Here is an 18,122-nt window from a genome sequence, read left to right on the forward strand (position 1 = left end):
CTACTCGAGTGGTTAGGAAGTGCAGGAACATTAACTCCTGGGAGGGGGAGATGTCCCAAATACATGCCCCACTTCTCATCTGTCAGGAGAACCCTTCTGAGGTGTATATGCATAGTGTCTCAGAGGGTCACCAGCACACACTGAGCTTATAAACCCAGAACCAGAGGAAACCAGGGCAGTGAAACCCTTTATTAGCCTTCCTTCCTCCTTGCATCACCCTCCCACCCTCCTCTTCAAGGCTCTGAGACTCACTTTCCAAGTAAGTTCCCTGAGTCCAAATCTTTGTCTTCGAATCTACTCTTCTCAAAGCCAAAACAAGACAGATATGTGAACTTGTGTGGACTTTGCTAGTGACTCGGTGGTGAAGAATCCACCTGCCAATGTAGGAGACACGGGTTCAATCCCTGGGTCAGGAAGATACCCTGGAAAAGGAAATGGCAACCCATGGCCTGGGAAGTCCCATGGACAGAGGAGCTTGGCGGGATGCCATCCATGGGGTTGCAGAGTCAGACATGACTGAACAACTAAACAACCACAACAAGAGTGAACTCGTTTCTCCCCACTCTGTATTCCCTGTTACGACATTTTATGGTTTTTCCCTGCAGTAAGGAAAAATGCATTTTCTGACAAAGTCCTTTCTATATTTTAACAGCTTCGAAGATGGCATATGTAATTAAATCTGGTAGAGAGAAAATAATGTAAAATGACGGCATAATAATGAAACACGGTGTTTGTAGAATTAGTATACAACCAGAGTATTTTGCCTTAACATCTAATTTTTAAAAACTTTATATTTTATATTGAAGTATAGCCTGTTAACAATGCTGTGATAGATTCAGGTGAGCAGCAAAGGGACTCAGCCATACCTGTGCATGTGTCCATTCTCCCCCAAACGCCCCTCCCATCCAGGCTGCCACATAACATTGAGCAGAGTTCCCTATACAGTAGGTCCTTGCTGGTTATCCATTTTAAATATGGCAGTGTGTATGTGTCCATCACAAATTTCATAACTATCCCTCCCCCCGGTACTTCCCTCTTGATAACCATAAGTTCATTTTCTCAGTCTCTGAGTCTGTTTCTGATTTGTAAATAAGTTCATTTGTATCATTTCTTTTTCATATTCTTCGTATAAGGGATAGCACACAATAATTTTCTTTGACTTACTTCGCTCACTGTGACAGTTTCTAGGTTGACCCATGTCGTTGCAAATGGCACCAGTTCATTCTTTTTGATGGCAGAGTAATATTCCACTGGGAGAAGGCAATGGCACCCCACTCCAGTACTCTTGCCTGGAAAATCCCACGGACGGAGGAGCCTGGTGGGCTGCAGTCCATGGGGTTGCAAAGAGTCAGACACGACTGAGCGATTTCACTTTCACGCATTGGAGAAGGAAATGGCAACCCACTCCAGTGTTCTTGCCTGGAGAATCCCGGGGATGGGAGCCTGGTGGGCTGCCGTCTATGAGGTCGCACAGAGTCGGACATGACTGAAGCGACTTAGCAGCAGCAGTCTTCCATTGTATGTATTTATCACATCATCTTTATCCATCCAGGACATCTAGGTTGCTTTCATGTCTTGGCTATTGTAAACAGTGCTGCAGTGAACGCTGGGGTGCGTGTATCCTTTTGGACCGTGTTTTTCTCCAGATAGCCATAACATCTAATTTTATACTTCTAAAAGTCTCTGAAATAATAGAGAAGTTGGTTTTGATATCTGTAAATTAAATTGAAAGGCTCAGATTCCTGCACAAAAGTACGGTGGTGAAGCTGACTCCACAAACTGCACAGTGTCTGGTACTGAGAAGTTTAATTCATTTTAGAGAAATATAAAAAATAAAATATTTCCCGAATGGCCTTTGTTCTGTGATAATACAATGGAGGTGAAGAGTTTGGCCTCCTGAGCCTGCCTGCCCAGGTTCAATTTCTAGTTCTACCAATGACTGACTCTTTCACCTTGGGCAAGCTATCCCACCAAGCTCCCAGAGTTAATACTTTCATCCGTAAAATAGGGATTGTCGTATTTACTACTCATAAGATTGTTGTAAGCATTACCATAGTTAATTGATGTGAAGTGTTCAAAACGGTGCCTGTCTTAGCACAAACACCCATCCCATTTGCTACTTCCTCATCCTCTCCAGTTTTGGTAGTTCTAGAATGAAGGTGACCCGGTTTAGTAGGAAGAACTATCACCTTGGCATTATTTGTTTTTCTTACAAGGAACTTCCTTTAAGTTAGCCTCCTTTCAATCTAGTATTTTCTCCTTTAGAGATCCTTTTTTCTCCCTCTCTTCCTCTTCCGGACATTAAGTCACTCCTTTATTATCTTAAAAAACACTTCACTGTGTCCTTTTGCAGAAGGGCGAGCTGATTTCCACCAGCAGTGCTAAGTTTTCTGCAGGGGCTGATGGAAGTCTGTACGTGGTGTCCCCTGGGGGTGAGGAGAGTGGGGAGTATGTGTGCACCGCCACCAATGCAGCTGGCTACGCCAAAAGGAAAGTGCAGCTGACTGTCTATGGTGAGAGCCCCCGTGGACGACTGTTCTCTGATGCTGTGTGTCTGTGCCAAAACTCACATTTCTCTCCCAAATAACGTTACCAGAGGCCTGAACCCCTAAAGTGAACTACTCCCCCAAGTTTATAGTTTTTTACAAAAAAAAAGTACTTTTCCTTCCAACCTACATCTCCTCTCTTTAGATTCTGATTTAAAGGGAGAAAAACGGTACAGCCTTTTGGAAAAAATTTAATGGTGTTTTTCCAAGGAGTATGCTTATGGCACCCAACCCTCTTTAGAAACACCACGTAGTTAAGGCTCCTAGCAAAGCCGAACCTCAGCTATGTCTTGGTTAGCGCTCTGCCTTGAGGGGTTGCTTTACATATGACACATTCTGAAAGGGCATTTTGGCGGACCTTTTCATTGTGTTGTGAAAGGAAGAGCTGAAAAGGAAAATGTTCTAGTCATTTTCCATTAAGGTCTCACAGTAAATGTTTATGGAAAGCTTTAGATATGTCCCCAAACTTTGAAATCAACAGAATCTTTTTGAAAATTATTTAAGAATGTTAGTGGTCCTGTTTTTAACTTAAAGTGTGCTTTGTTTCAATGTACTCTTTCCCTTCCCAAACCTGTGTTTGTTTTAGTAAGGCCCAGGGTGTTCGGAGACCAAAGGGGACCATCCCAGGATAAGCCTGTTGAGATCTCAGTCTTTGCGGGAGAAGAGGTGACCCTTCCGTGTGAAGTGAAGGGTTTACCCCCACCCATCATTACTTGGGCCAAAGAAACCCAGCTCATTTCTCCATTCTCTCCAAGGTAGGAGACCTGGGATGAATTGTGACACGTGAAACAATCTCTTGGGACAGACGGCTGTTCAGGTTTTCAAATGTCTCAAAAGAGAAAAACACCAAACTTTTATTTTTATTTTTTATTAATTTTTATTGGAGTATAGTTACTTAACAATATTGTGTTAGTTTCTACTGTACAGCAAAGTGAATCGATTTTAAGTATACATATCCCCTCTTTTTTAGATTTCCTTCCCATTTAGATCACCAGAGAACACTGAGTAGGATTCTCTGTGCTATGCAGCAGGTTCTCTTTAGTTATCTATTTTATGCACAGTATGAGTAGTGTACGTGTGTCAATATTCATCTCCCAGTTCATCCCATCCCCACTTTTCCCATTGGTGTCCATAAGTTCTCTACATCTGTGTCCCTATTTCTGCTTTGCAGATATGTTCATCTGTACCTTTCTTCCAGATTCCACATATAAGCAGTATTATATGATATTTGATGCTACTTGTTTTTCTTTCTTACTTCACTCCATATGATAATCTCTGGGTCTATCCGCATCTCTGCAGATGGCACTATTTTGTTCCTTTTTATTGCTGAATAACATTTCATTGTATGTACGTACCACATCTTTATCCATTTCTCTGTTGGTGGATATTTAGGTTGGTTCCATTTCCTGAATATTGTAAATAGTGCTACAGTGAACAATGGGGTGCATGTATCTTTTTGAACTCTGGTTTTCTCTGAGTATCTGCCCAGGAGTGGGATTGCTGGGTCATATGATAATTCCATTTTTAGTTTTTTGAGGAACCTCCCTACTGTTCTCCATAGTGGCTGTACCAATTTACATTCCCAGCAACAGTGTAGGAGGGTTCACTTTTCTCCAGACTTTCTCCAGCATTTATTGTTTCTAGATTTTTTTCATGATGGCCATTCTGACCAAAGTGACGTGATACCTCATTGTAATTTTGATTTGCATTTCTCTAATAATTGGTGATGTTAGGCATCTTTTCATGAGTTTGTTGGCCATCTGTGTGTCATCTTTGGAGAAATATCCATGAGATCGTCCCCTCAGAATGGGAGAAAATATTTTCAAACAAAACAACTGACAAGGATTAATCTCTAAAATATACAAACAGCTCATGTAGCTCAGTATCAAAAAAACAACCCAATCAAGAAGCCCAGTTTTTAAATTTGAGATAATTGATATTACACTGAGCCTACAGGAAACATATAAACCATCTAAATCATTCTTTAAGAGCAGAAATGCTAAAACTGAGCTTTGACATAACTTCCCACTGGTACATTCTACAAGGTAGTTATGGAAATGGTTTGGTAGATTTGTATGTAGATTCTTGTTGGCGCAAAGTGCGTATTATTTATAAAATTGCATTATACCCAGAGAAGCAATAAAACACAATAGGTTCTCTAATATCAAGGTTTTGACTTTCATTAGGTAGTTTTGTACAAATGTTCTTGATTAAAGCCCTTAAACAAACAAAGGTCCACTGAAAAAACATTTGATAGTCTAAGAGTCATGGAAAGCAGAATGCCAGAGACTTTCAGAGTACAACTTTTGTTGCCATGCAGGTGTGAGTTTAAATTTACCTCCACTACATAAAGCTTCTCTGAAACTTTGGCAGTTTTTTCAGTAGGTCTCTTTGAACCTCGACTTTTTGTTTATAGAATGAGGATAATTCCTGAAAGGATGATATAATATACATTCCATACTTCTCCTCTTGTTCTCAAAGAACGGTATCACTTACTATTTTAACTGAATATCATGCCAGAAGTTACCGGCAGAATAAGAGCTATAATTTCTAGCTATCTTCTCTTGGACTTGTTGATGTGTATAGTTTTGAAGCTATAAATTCATGCCACTCTAGTTTCCCTACCACTCTTGAGGGAAAAAAAATAAACAATGAAGAACTATTTTATTATGTCTTTGAAAAAAGTAAGTGCCTTGACATTTCTGAATAGCAGACGTACCTTATTTCAGATGAGGCTGAAGTTTCACTGTTCCCCCTTCTCAGCCACCGTCTCCCTCCCCCTTCCCAGGAGCAAACATGGCCACAGACTTGATGTGTATCCAGACATACATCCTTAGAGAGTACAGAATATTTTCTCTGCTTTTAATTTTGTTTTCATGTACTTGTTTTCAGTTTACCATTGTAGCGTGTTATCTATTATTCTACTGCTTGCTTTATTGAGTCAACTTGTATCCATTTTTATGCATGTAGATTCAGTTTATTCATTTTCATTACCATACACATATTCTACGTTTTATTTAGACAGATTTCTCTCTTTATGCTCTGGTTTGTGTTTCTACATTTTATTCTTTTTTCCCCCTTGGCTTTAGAAACAAAACTTTTCAGGGAATATCTTTTTGTGTCTCTCCTTGTATGCAGATACACGAGTTTCTTTGAGACTTGTACCTAGAACTGCAGTTTCTAGTTAGAATGAATCCCTATTTTGAGTTTTGTAGCCATTGCCTAACTGCCTTCTGAAGGGGCAATCCTGATTTATCTCCCACCTGCAGGAAATAGATGTACCTGGTGCAACAAAACTGACTCAAAAGTTTTTGCCATTCATATAGGTGTGAAATGGTATCTTGCAACTATCTTACTTTTCACCTGACTGAATTCCAGTGGGCCTAGAATGCTTTCTCTTGTTTGTTGGCCATTTTGTTGTTTGTGAATTGCATCTTTAAACCTGCTCCAGTGTTCTGGTGACTTGTTTTTCTTTTATTATTGAATGTAGAAATTTGGGTTTTGTTCTTAATAGCAATCCTTTGTCTCCTGTATGTGTTGAAAATATCTCACAATACTCCTAGACTTTCAAATTAATTTATATATGGTGTCTAGTTCCATCCCTGGGTCAGGAAGATCCCTTGGAGGAGGAAATGGCAACTCACTCCAGTATTCTTGCCTGGAGAATCCCATGGACTCAGGAGCCTGGGGGCTATAGGCAATGGGGTTGCTAAGAGTTGGACTGAGCATGACTGAGCATGCTAGGACTCACGTACTGGTTGTACAGAATTTTACAATTTGCCTGTAGCTCAAGGTGTTTGTTTCAGTTCAGTTCAGTCACTCAGTTGTGTCCGACTCTTTGCGACCCCATGAATTGCAGCACGCCAGGCCTCCCTGTCCATCACCAACTCCGGGAGTTCACTAAGACTCACGTCCATCGAGTCAGTGATACCATCCAGCCATCTCATCCTCTGCCGTCCCCTTCTCCTCCTGCCCCCAATCCCTCCCAGCATCAGAGTCTTTTCCAATGAGTCAACTCTTTGCATGAGGTGCCCAAAGTACTGGAGTTTCAGCTTTAGCATCATTCCCTCCAAAGAAATCCCAGGGCTGATCTCCTTCAGAATGGACTGGTTGGATCTCCTTGCAGTCCAAGGGACTCTCAAGAGTCTTCTCCAACACCACAGTTCAAAAGCATCAATTCTTCGGCACTCAGCCTTCTTCACAGTCCAACTCTCACATCCATACATGACCACAGGAAAAACCATAGCCTTGACTAGACGGACCTTTGTTGGCAAAGGTGTTTGTTTAGTAGATCATAAATAAAATTGCAATGTCTTATTGCAATATTTTAAGTTTGTTTTCACATTTTGGATTTTAATACTTCTGAATTTTTATTTTGTGTATAGTACTAGTTTGTGCTCTAATTTTATTTATTTTCCCATGTGGAGAGCCACTTGCCCAACACTAGTTTTGAATAGTCAGTCCTTTCCTAACTTTCTGTAACATCACCTCTGATATTATGTATTACATGTTGAGTTCTCATATATGCTCAAGTCTTCTGGTGGGGATGAGAGGATCTCCATCTTTAACTGTTTATCCATTTGTCAGTCTCTGGGCCAATAGCACACTTTATCTGTCTTAACTTATAGAAATCCTGATAGTAGGTAGGTCTATTTGGCCCCTCCCTCTTAAAGCTATTTTAGTAAAGTGAACATAATAACATTTTATGTGTAGATCTGGTCTACCTAACTACATAAGAGGTGTGTGTGTGTGTGTGTGTGTGTGTGTGTGTGTGTATTCTCAATATATATTTGAGAACTGCATATGTACCTTCTTTTGTTTTTATTTTAGCACATAAAATTTTTAATGAAGCACTGGAGAAAAACTATAATGTGTTCAAAGTATCTTCAAAGTTTGTTAAAACATTTGCTTTGTAAAGCTATAACTTAGTAAAGCAAAGAGATGTACAATTATTTGACAATGTCACACCCTTAGATTAAATTTAAATGTGGAAGCAAATTGGTATTGGTGAGAATATCATACAGAATACATAGGATAATTATGAAAATTTCTGACTTTTAAGGTGCATAGAAATGACATTATAGATTGGAGAATGGTTTCAAAAACTGTTTGCAGAGTAATAATTTCACAGTGAATTGCAGTTGCTTAGGGGATATTTAAATTCTCCTATTTTATGGTCTGCCCTGTGGTTTCCTTCTCTTAGACACACGTTCCTCCCTTCTGGTTCAATGAAGATCACTGAGACCCGTGTTTCAGATACTGGGATGTATCTTTGCGTCGCCACAAATATTGCAGGGAATGTGACCCAGTCTGTTAAATTAAACGTCCATGGTGAGTTTCGAAATGAAAGTATATGCTATCTGTGGACTAGCCACCAGGAAACCTGTTGTCCAGGAAACCTATTATCAGTTTCTCTGATAGTTACCCTCAAATTGTATATGGAGTAATTATACAAAAATTTTCTAAAATCTGAGACTCACAACTTTCTTTCATTTACTTTGAAAATGTTATCTCCTATCCATAAACAACTTTCCCCTTTTTCCTCAGGTGAACAGTATTTAAATTTTGGATCTAAGTTTTACTAGATGTCCATCCACAGATCATGTATAAGTATTGTTGATACACCGTAAAAAAAGAAATACGTTTAGGAACTCCCCTGGTGGTCCACTGGTTAAGAAACCACCTCCTAATGCACAGGACATGGGTTCAGTCCCTTTTTGGGGGACTAAGATTCCACCTGCTGCAGGGCAATTGAGATCCCCCCCCCACTTTAGAGCCCATGCTCTGCAACTAGAGAAAGCCCACATGATGCAATGAAGACCCAGTACAGCCAAAATAAAAAATATATAAGTGAAAATAAGTATATTCATTCTAAAAAAAAAATCAGTATATTCATTCTTTAAAAAAAAAAAAAGAAAGAAATGCATTTAGACTGGTAGCCTTTTGTGGAAGCAAATGCTCAAGGAAGGATTTAATAGCATTTAAACAGTCATTTTCAATGTTTATGGAACTCAGTCACTGAAAACATTCTGCTCCTGGAGTTCTTTAACTATTTTACAAAATTTTCTTGGTAGTCTGCTTTCTTCCCCCAATTTGCCATAGTCTAATTACTCATTCATTCAACATATGCTTAGTGAGCACATATTCTAAGCCCTGCATTCAAATAAGACAAGAAATTTTCTCCCATGGTCTTGACCTGATTTCACTCTCAGATCAGTCACTACTCTAGTATCCTCTTGACTGTGGGATATAAAATCCACTGAGAGTTCTGTTAGTCACTAGTTCTACGGTATTATATAAAACCTACCCTCTTTTATCTTTAATGTTTTTTTCATAAAATATGATAATAATACAGACATATCTTGGAGATATTATGGGTTTGGTTCCAGAGAATCTCAGTAAAATGAATACAGCAATCAAGTGAGTCACACGGATGTTTTTGGTTTCCCAGTGCCTATAAAAATTATGTTTACACTATACTATAGTCCACTAAGTGTGCAAGAACATTATGGCTTTAAAAACAATGTACATGCATTGAGCATAATACATACAGTATTAATTTTAAAAATATCTAATTGCTGCTGCCAAGTCGCTTCAGTCGTGTCCGACTCTGTGTGACCCCATGGACTGCAGCCTACCAGGCTTCTCTGTCCATGGGATTCTCCAGGCAAGAACACTGGAGTGGGTTGCCATTTCCTTCTCCATCTTATTGCTAAAAATGCTAAACATCATTTGACAATGTAGGGTTGCCGTAAAACTTCCATTTGTAAAAAATTGCATTATCTGTAAAGTGCAATAAAGCAAAGCACAGTAAAAGTAAAGTGAAGTTTGCCTGTACTATCAGCTTAAAAGATTGTTGCCAATGAAACCTTTAGAATATCTTGGTTAAATATTAAGTTTTAACAAAAGGACAGAGAAATCGGGTTTTTCAGGGATGTAAAGTACATAAATTCTAATCATATCTTTAGGAATCAATTTGATTTTATAGTTCACAATACGTGTATGTGGAACCTAACACTACTTTTGATAAACTATCTCATTTACATTTCTGAAGGAAGGTAGATAAAGGGAAATAATAGAAGTTCTATCTTGATTTTCTTCTCTGAAATAAGTGAACGCTATTATGAGAAATAGTTCTTACTGTCTGGTTAAACCTTGCACAAAGAGAACAGAAGCTAAGAATCCATGGAGAGAAACACTTTTTTACTCTGTTACAGAAATCAACTGGATTGGCATTTTAGAGGCTTTTAAACCTTACGTTATTTATGTAAGAAATCTGACATCCTTAAATGCTTAATATTCCTCGAGTTTGGAATGAGAAGTTTAAATTCATTCTTTCCCATAATCCTTGCAGTGCATTGGTACTGAAGAGGTTATTTTGCCTGGATTAGCAAGGAAACAGGCCTCACACACTATACTGAATTGCCCTCGATCACACAGCTAGTAAGTGGCCTGAGCCTGGGTCCCCATCCTGAGATGATTCTACTTTCCCATGCTGCGTCTTGGTGAGGAGGTCTCATTTAAAGTGAAAAAAGGAAGGAAGTTTTTAAAACCTGGATTATTAATACTCAGTCATTGTTTCCAGTGCCTCCAAAGATACAGCGTGGCCCTAAAGTTATGAAAGTCCAAGTTGGTCAAAGAGTGGACATTCCGTGCAGTGCTCAAGGGACACCTCTTCCTGTTATCACCTGGTTCAAAGGTGGAGGCGCCGTGCTGGTTGATGGACTGCAGCACATTAGGCATCCAGATGGGACATTAAGCATCAAACAAGCGGTGCTCTCAGATGCTGGCATATATACATGTGTCGCTACTAACATAGCAGGCAGTGATGAGACGGAGATAACACTACATGTTCAAGGTGATTTGGGTCCTAGGAAAACATATGGATGGCGGGGTGGGGAGTGGGGGAAAAACCCTGGAGTCTCTGCAGAAGATACAGTCTTGCTTAGTCTTGGATCACTTTCAGAAGACTTCTGTATAGCTTTATGACTCTCTAGTTATCTTTGAAGGGAAAATGATTCCAGAAATGAAATGAAACTGTATGTTAGTAAACTGTTTACCTTTGAAAATGGAGTTGCCGAGGATGGTGTAGGTAGTGCAAACAATCTTAGGGAAGTACCCCACCCACTAGTTTTGGTTTGGAAGAAATTGTGGGCACAGTTGATTGGAGTAGGATTTACCTTAGAGTAGTAAGGGATTCAACTTTAATCCCTAGAAAGTCGAGGTCCACTGTTCCCTCTAATGATGGCCTATATTGAAGGTTTAAAGATTAATCTTTGGGGAATTCCCTGGTGATCCAGTAGTTAGGCTCCACGTTTCCACTGTAGGGGGCACGAGTTCGATCCCTAGTTGGGAAACTAAGATCCCACGTGCCACACGGTGCACCGCCCCCCTGCCCCGAATTGGTTAATCTTTATTCCTTTAAGCAACAAGTGTTTATCAAGTTCCTGCCAGGGGTCTGTCGTGATCTAGGCGGTGAGGAGAAGACAGTGACAGAGGTAAAAGCCCTGGTCTCATGACCAGTTCTGTAAGTAGGCAGAAAGCAAGCAGGCAAGTGAATAAGAAATAACAGATTGTGAGATGCGCTTTGTAGAAATTTAAAATAGTTTTTATTAGACAACTCCCAGCAGTTGGCTACTGTAGACTGAATTGTCATGAGGACTTCTCTGAGGTGATGATATGTATAGTGAAACCTTGTTGGCTAGAAGGAGTCAGACATGTCCAATCAGGAGGAAAAGCATTCCAGTAGGGAGACTACCAGTGCAAAGGCAGGAAGAGAGAAGCAGGTGTTATATGTAGCCTCAGAAGAATTCAGTATTGCCTAAGGAAAGCCTGTGATAATGCATTTATTTTTCTAATAGAACCACCTATTCTGGAAGACCTAGAGCCTCCATATAACACTCCATTCCAAGAGAGAGTGGCCAACCAACGCATTGCATTTCCATGTCCTGCAAAAGGTGTGTACGACTCGGTCACGTGGGCATTGGCATAATGTTGTATTGTTCTAGAATTCTGTATTGAACCCCAGGCATCATTAAATTCTACTCGTCAGTCCTTGTTATAACATTTGTGCAAAATGGAAACTAACACTTCTTTCAAATAAGAACTCTTTAAATTAGGTATTCTTCCCTCCAGATGTTTTATTTCCTTTGCTGGAAATACCTTCTGTTCTTTCAGACTTGCCTAATCCGGTATGTTTTCCAGTTCATGCTCCTTCCTGTTACTTAGTTCATTTTATTTCTGACAAGATTTCTTTTTATAATGTGACAGAGCTATTCAAAATATTGCATATTTATCTCAGTCAGGGGTATAAATTAGGACCATACCCTTGTTACTCTTCTTTTCTAAAAACTCCTTTCTAGATTTATCCTCTACTGATAATTCTGGAGCCAGGTAGTAACTTGGCTTCCTGATGCTTGTCCAAACTCCTCCTTTCCCTGAATTTCTGGGCTTTCTATCCCATCATATTTCTTGGCAGGAGATGGTTATTCTTTCTCCTCCAAAGCCTATAAAAAAGGTTATTATCACCTTACCCTGGATGCCCAATAGGTGGCCCAAAATATTCTCTTTCACATAATGGTCATCTGCAGTGACTCAAATGAGTCTGTACTAATTCTGGCAAAAACCAAGCAGTATCCTTTCCATCATCTGCTGGAGGAATCCATGCTCCTACACGAGTCTCTTAGTCGTCGTTCCTGGAGACAGTGGAAGTTGAAGGACCTTACAGCTCTCTCTGTTTCTGCAGCAAGATTTTGCATCTCTTAACAATATCTCTCTCATCAATGATTATTTTCTACCAGCATTGAAAAAAAGGTAACTCTAATAAGCTCTTCAGATATGTAAAGAGTTGTCAGTAACTATTCCTAGGGTCAATGATGGCTTCCCTGGTGGCTCAGTGGTAAAGAATATGCCTGCAATGCAGGAGACATGGATTCAATCACTGGGTTGAGAAGATCCCCTGGAGAAGGAAATGACAAACCTCTCCAGTATGCCTGGAGAATCCCCACGGATTGAGAGCCTGCCAGACTATAGTCCATGGGGTCTCAAGAGTTGGACACAACTTAGCAACTACACCACCACCACCATTCCTAGGATCAGTGGGTGGTGGTGGTAGGCAAGGCCTGGAGAAGAATCCTTGAGAAAGGTAGGTTCAAGTAAGTTCTGTGCGTGCTCACTCTCAAGGGCCGCTGAATCCCTGACTTAGAAGCTGACTTGAATGTCCCTTTTCCAGTTTGATATACAACCTCTTCCTAGTTTCCTAGTTCACCTGGGATAGAATTCTTGTGTTAATTTAAAATTGCTGTGTTCAGTCGCTCAGTCCTGTCTGACTCTCTGTGACCCCACGGAGTGCAGCATGCCCAGGCCTCCCTGTCCTTCGCCACTTCCCAGAGCTCGCTCAGACTCTTGTCCGTTGAGTCAATGATGCCATCCAGCCATCTCGTCCTCTGTCGTCCCCTTCTAGCTTAGTGCCTTTTCGTTATCTTTGCCGTGACTTTCATCTTGACCTGGTTGTTCTACCATTGAGAAAGTAAAGGTGATGCAATTTATTTCTGATGCTTGTGTAGTTTGCTTTTTCATTTATTAGCTTAACAAACATTAGTTGAGAAGTTTGAGGAGTCCATAAAGGAATAAGTAGGATGTAAGGAAATGGTTATAACCCACTTTTATCCTTGGCAACATGTGCAACTGTAGTCCATGAGTTTTATATTCTCTTCTTCATCAGTCAGCATCTTCCAGTGGAATATGCCACTACTTTTGTTTCATTTTTTCCCATAAATGTAGTCATTTTTATGATTGAGTCATTAATAGTCAAAGTCATTTTTGTAACACTTTGACTCAATTTGAGTTTAATCTTAATGATACATTCTGTGTATTCGTGCCATTTGCATACTTGTCTTTGATATATGACCATTCTCCATTCTTTGATATTTTTATTATGCTTTAAGATTATTAGCCATGTCTCATACAATATATTGATTTTATTTAATGTGCTTTTATTTTTTATATAAATTAAGTAAAATGTGAAAGTACTTAGAATACTGCCTGGCACGTTCTTTGCTGTATAAATAGATTCATATTATAGAGTTGTTCTTGCTGCTGCTGCTGCTGCTAAGTCACTTCAGTCGTGTCCGACTCTGTGTGACCCCACAGACGGCAACCCACCACGCTCCCCCGTCCCTGGGATTCTCCAGGCAAGAACACTGGAGTGGGTTGCCATTTCCTTCTCCAGTGCATGAAAGTGAAAAGTGAAAGGCAAGTCGCTCATTTGGGTCCGACTCTTCGCAACCCCGTGGACTGCAGCCTACCAGGCTCCTCCGTCCATGGGATTTTCCAAGCAAGAGTACTGGAGTGGGGTGCCATCGCCTTCTCTGATTATAGAGTTAATCTTTGTCTATTTCCAGTATGTCCTTTTGGCTCGATTATGCTTTTTAAGATTTTTTTTAATCACTTTTATTCATATAACTTCCATTCACTCTGTTGGTCATAAATAAATCCAGGAAAGCAGTTCTGCTCACTGCTTTCTCAACTTTATTTTCAGTATAAAAGCTCAAGAATCAAACTATGCCCTCTCTTTAACAGAATGGGATCCCCACAAGATGTGTGAATAGTAGATGTTCCTCATCTCTGCTCTATCAGGACTGTTTAAAATGTGAATGATGAAATGTCATTTGTGTTTGCATAATCTTCACTTTCTGTTCCTTACTCTTCCTTTATTATCACCCCAAATCTCTGCCTATTTCTAGTCTAGTTAACTAAAATAGCTTTTTCCCTCATTAATACCATGAACTCACTCAAGATCTCACTTATTATCATCTGACTGTCTTGATAAAAACAACTTTGATCAAATTCTACACTGGAATCCTTAGATCTTTTAAAACCAGTCAGGAAATAGAGAGATGACATACCATAATCTCTGCAAAATTCCATATCTTGAAAGTACCTAAGGATACATAGTATAATGATGAGAAATTTTATTTTTCCTCAAGATAGTTGATATTTAATAGTGATTTCTAAGTTTGTTGTAAAATATCACAAAGCTTTAATTTCTTTCTTAGGTACCCCCAAACCAACCATCAAATGGTTGCGGAATGGTAGAGAGCTGACAGGCCAAGAGCCTGGTATTTCTATATTAGAAGACGGCACATTGTTGGTTATTGCTTCTGTTACACCATATGACAACGGGGAGTATATTTGTGTGGCAGTCAATGAAGCTGGAACCACAGAAAGAAGATATAATCTCAAAGTCCATGGTAAATACAGATAAAGTCATATAACTGAATATGTAACATGTTCAAATTCCTTTATATGTTTTTCTTTCAGTGTAGTATCATTTAATATTTACATAAAAAGACATGTTATCAATTTAAAAACTAGTAGTCTAACTTCATGTATTCATTTGACTTAAAATTTCATATAATTTTTTATTGTGATTTTACATCACTGAAAATTCAAACGGTAGAAAAAGATACAAAGTCAAAAGTCTCCTGGCCCTGAGCTAAGCAATCTACTTTATCCTCCCTATGGGCAAGGAAAGTTGTTAGAGGTGTGTGTGTGTTTGTGTGTATCTTCCCAGAGATATTTTCTGCAAAAATGAAGAAATACGAATATATATTTCATCCTCTTTTTTTTTTTACATATAAAAAGAATTTATAGTAGACCATTTTATCCATTACTGCATACCTTGCCTGTATCATTAAATACTCTACCTTAGAAATTATTCAATATTCCTAACTCTTATGTATGCCTGACTAGGATCCCACTATACCATGACTTAGCTTTCTATGATATTGATGATGAACATTTAGTTAGGTACCACTTGTATACTGTTTTAAGTAATGCTTCAGTGAAAATCGATGCTTCAGTGAAAATTGTGTACGTATGGCTCATGACGTATGCATGAGTCAAAGAATACATACACTTAAAAATTTAATGGATGTTGTCTTCCATAAATACTGGGCAATATTCATTCTTATCAGCAAAGTAGTCCCACTTAACTTGAGACGAGCAGTTTGCATTTTGAGTGGTATGTGAAATAAATAGTTTCTCCCTTAAATTTATCCTTAATACATAACTGAATTTTTTTTTCATTTTTCATTTTCAGCTTTAATTCATACCTGAATAGTTAAAGTAAAAATTTAGTGAGTCACTTATAAATATATTGTCAAGACTCTTCATTTCATAATAAAAGCTTTGCTTAAGTATGACCAACCTTTTCTAGCTATCAAATATCTCAGATTTGCTTTCCAAAGTCCTTTGTAAAGGAACTATATATAATATTTATTTTAAACTAACTACAGTTCCTCACTTTTTGCAGTTCCTCCAGTAATTAAAGATAAAGAACAAGTAACAAATGTGTCCGTGTTGGTCAACCAGCCAACCAGTCTCTTTTGTGAAGTTGAAGGTACTCCATCTCCCATCATTATGTGGTATAAAGATGACGTTCAGGTAAATGGAGATGTCCAAATATGCGTACATCTTTGCCTGTGCCTCTGAAATTAATCATTCAGATGTGACTGTCTTATTAATAGCAATATAAAATTTTTGCTTCAAATTTTAATTAGGCATTTTTATTGGGATTGGAAATAACATTGACCCTTTTGGTCTTAAAAGGTGACTGAGAGCAGCAGTATTCAGATTGTAAACAATGGGAAGATATTAAAGCTCTTCAGAACCTCTCCAGAGGATGCAGGAGGATATTCCTGTAAAGCAGTTAATGTTGCAGGCACTTCTCAAAAGCATTTTAACATTGATGTGCTAGGTAAGGAAAATATTCTTTTAAAAAACTATGATTCGGATGTGTTTTATATAGCATAGCACTGACTGTATTAAAGAGTTAAAGAGATGAAAATTTGGTAGAAATATTCATTTTACTCTTATTATTTTTGTCTTTGGGTACATGGTACTGTCTTATACATAAAATAATAAATTACTGTTCTTGTCAGTTTCTCTATTGAGGCGATCAGGAAATTCTTTGGGAGGTAACTATAGAGGATAATGCAGGTAAAATTCATTTGCTGACCTCTCCTGAAACTCCTGGGTTGTACTTGAACTGATAAATGTAACAAATTCACCCTCCTTTGCATTCTGAATAATTTCTGTAACTAAATTACCTCAGCCCTAATTCTAATTAAGTGGGGAGAATTCTGAGAACAGGCTGAAACTGTAATAAATTGGTGTTTAAAATATTTAAAATGTTTGAATCCTAATCATAAATTAAAATTTTCATAAGTTTAGCTTGTGAAATTATTTTTGCTGATTAAAGTTCACTTTGTGATAAAATGACTCCCTTCATGTTCAATATTTTGCTCATCAAAGGACATATGATTTGTAAGTCTGGAGTAGAAATGAGGTCTGGGGATGATCCTGCGTTAACTCTAACGCAGTTTATGATCATTCATTAACTGTTATAACATAAAAATTCTGTCTCATAAGTGTTGTCAAAGCCTGAAGTACTTTGCATTCCTCTACCAAAATTACCATTATTATCTATAAGTATCAGCTATAAAAACAAAGTAATCTCTCTATTATCAGTCTCATACCAAAATTACCATTATTGTCTATAAGTATCAGCTATAAAAACAAAGTAATCTTTCTATTATCCGTCTCATTGGCATTATTTCTCTTGCTACTCATTTACTCTCATGACTTACTGCTCTCTGTGTGCTGAGGACTTCCACATTTTTATCTCCAACTCAGACTTCTTTTCTGAGCTCTCAGGCTGTATGTCTAATCTCCTCCACAGTATCTTGGCTTTTTTAGCTCAATATCTTAGTTACATAGAGAACAGAAAGAAAGAAAATGAAGTTGCTCAGTCATGTTTGATTCTTTGCGACCCCATGGAGTGTAGCCTACCAGGTTTCTCCATCCATGGGATTTTCCAGGCAAGAATAGTGGAGTGAGTTGCCATTTCCTTCTCCAGGGGATCTTCCTGAGCCAGGGATTGAACCCAGGTCTCCCACATTGTAAGCAGACGCTTTTACAGTCTGAGCCACCAGGGAAGTCACTCAGAAAGGTCTCAGTAAATGTCTGTTCTGGTCACCTTCAGTGACCCACATCATAGTGACCATCAGTACCACCGCTTCTGCCACAACCTGGCACCGATTCTTCCTAACTCCCTCTGCCCAACTCTGTGAATTTGTCTACATCCTGTTAAGTCTGCTTCTTAACCCATATCAATTATAAACTGAATTAATGTAATAGCCTCCTAACAAGTCCACTTCATCCACTCTTTGCCACTGGAATCTGGTCTTCATTTGGAAGCCAGCATGGTCTTAAAACAAATTTGATCACCACCCGCCCCTCCCGGCATTGATACCTTTTAGTGGCATTCCCTGGAGCCTCAGATGGTAAAAAAAAAATCCTGCAGTTCGGGAGACCTAGGTTTAATCCCTGGGTTGGGAAGATCCCCTGGAAGAGGACATGGTTACCTACTCCAGTATTCTTGCCTGGAGAATCCCCATGGACAGAGGAGACTGGCGAGCTACACAGTTCTTGGGGTCCCAAAGAATTGGACATGACTGAGCGGCTAAGCACAGCACAACACATAGCTCTGCAGATGGTTAATCACCATAACAG

General features: G+C 39.0%; 1 protein-coding gene across 4 annotated transcripts in view; it reads left to right on the plus strand.

The window, feature by feature from the left end:
- Nucleotides 1-18,122, plus strand: part of HMCN1 (hemicentin 1) — a 538,929-nt gene that overhangs the window by 285,414 nt on the left and 235,393 nt on the right. For all 4 annotated transcript variants that reach the window (XM_019976773.2, XM_070768574.1, XM_070768576.1 and 1 more), the window contains 8 exons: nucleotides 2,354-2,513; nucleotides 3,133-3,301; nucleotides 7,750-7,877; nucleotides 10,132-10,404; nucleotides 11,408-11,503; nucleotides 14,603-14,797; nucleotides 15,862-15,992; nucleotides 16,158-16,305. In XM_019976773.2, coding sequence (XP_019832332.2) covers nucleotides 2,354-2,513; nucleotides 3,133-3,301; nucleotides 7,750-7,877; nucleotides 10,132-10,404; nucleotides 11,408-11,503; nucleotides 14,603-14,797; nucleotides 15,862-15,992; nucleotides 16,158-16,305 — 1,300 coding nt within the window. The remainder of the gene's footprint in view (nucleotides 1-2,353; nucleotides 2,514-3,132; nucleotides 3,302-7,749; nucleotides 7,878-10,131; nucleotides 10,405-11,407; nucleotides 11,504-14,602; nucleotides 14,798-15,861; nucleotides 15,993-16,157; nucleotides 16,306-18,122) is intronic.

This window comes from Bos indicus, chromosome 16, assembly GCF_029378745.1.
Source record: "Bos indicus isolate NIAB-ARS_2022 breed Sahiwal x Tharparkar chromosome 16, NIAB-ARS_B.indTharparkar_mat_pri_1.0, whole genome shotgun sequence".
NCBI lineage: Eukaryota > Metazoa > Chordata > Mammalia > Artiodactyla > Bovidae > Bos > Bos indicus.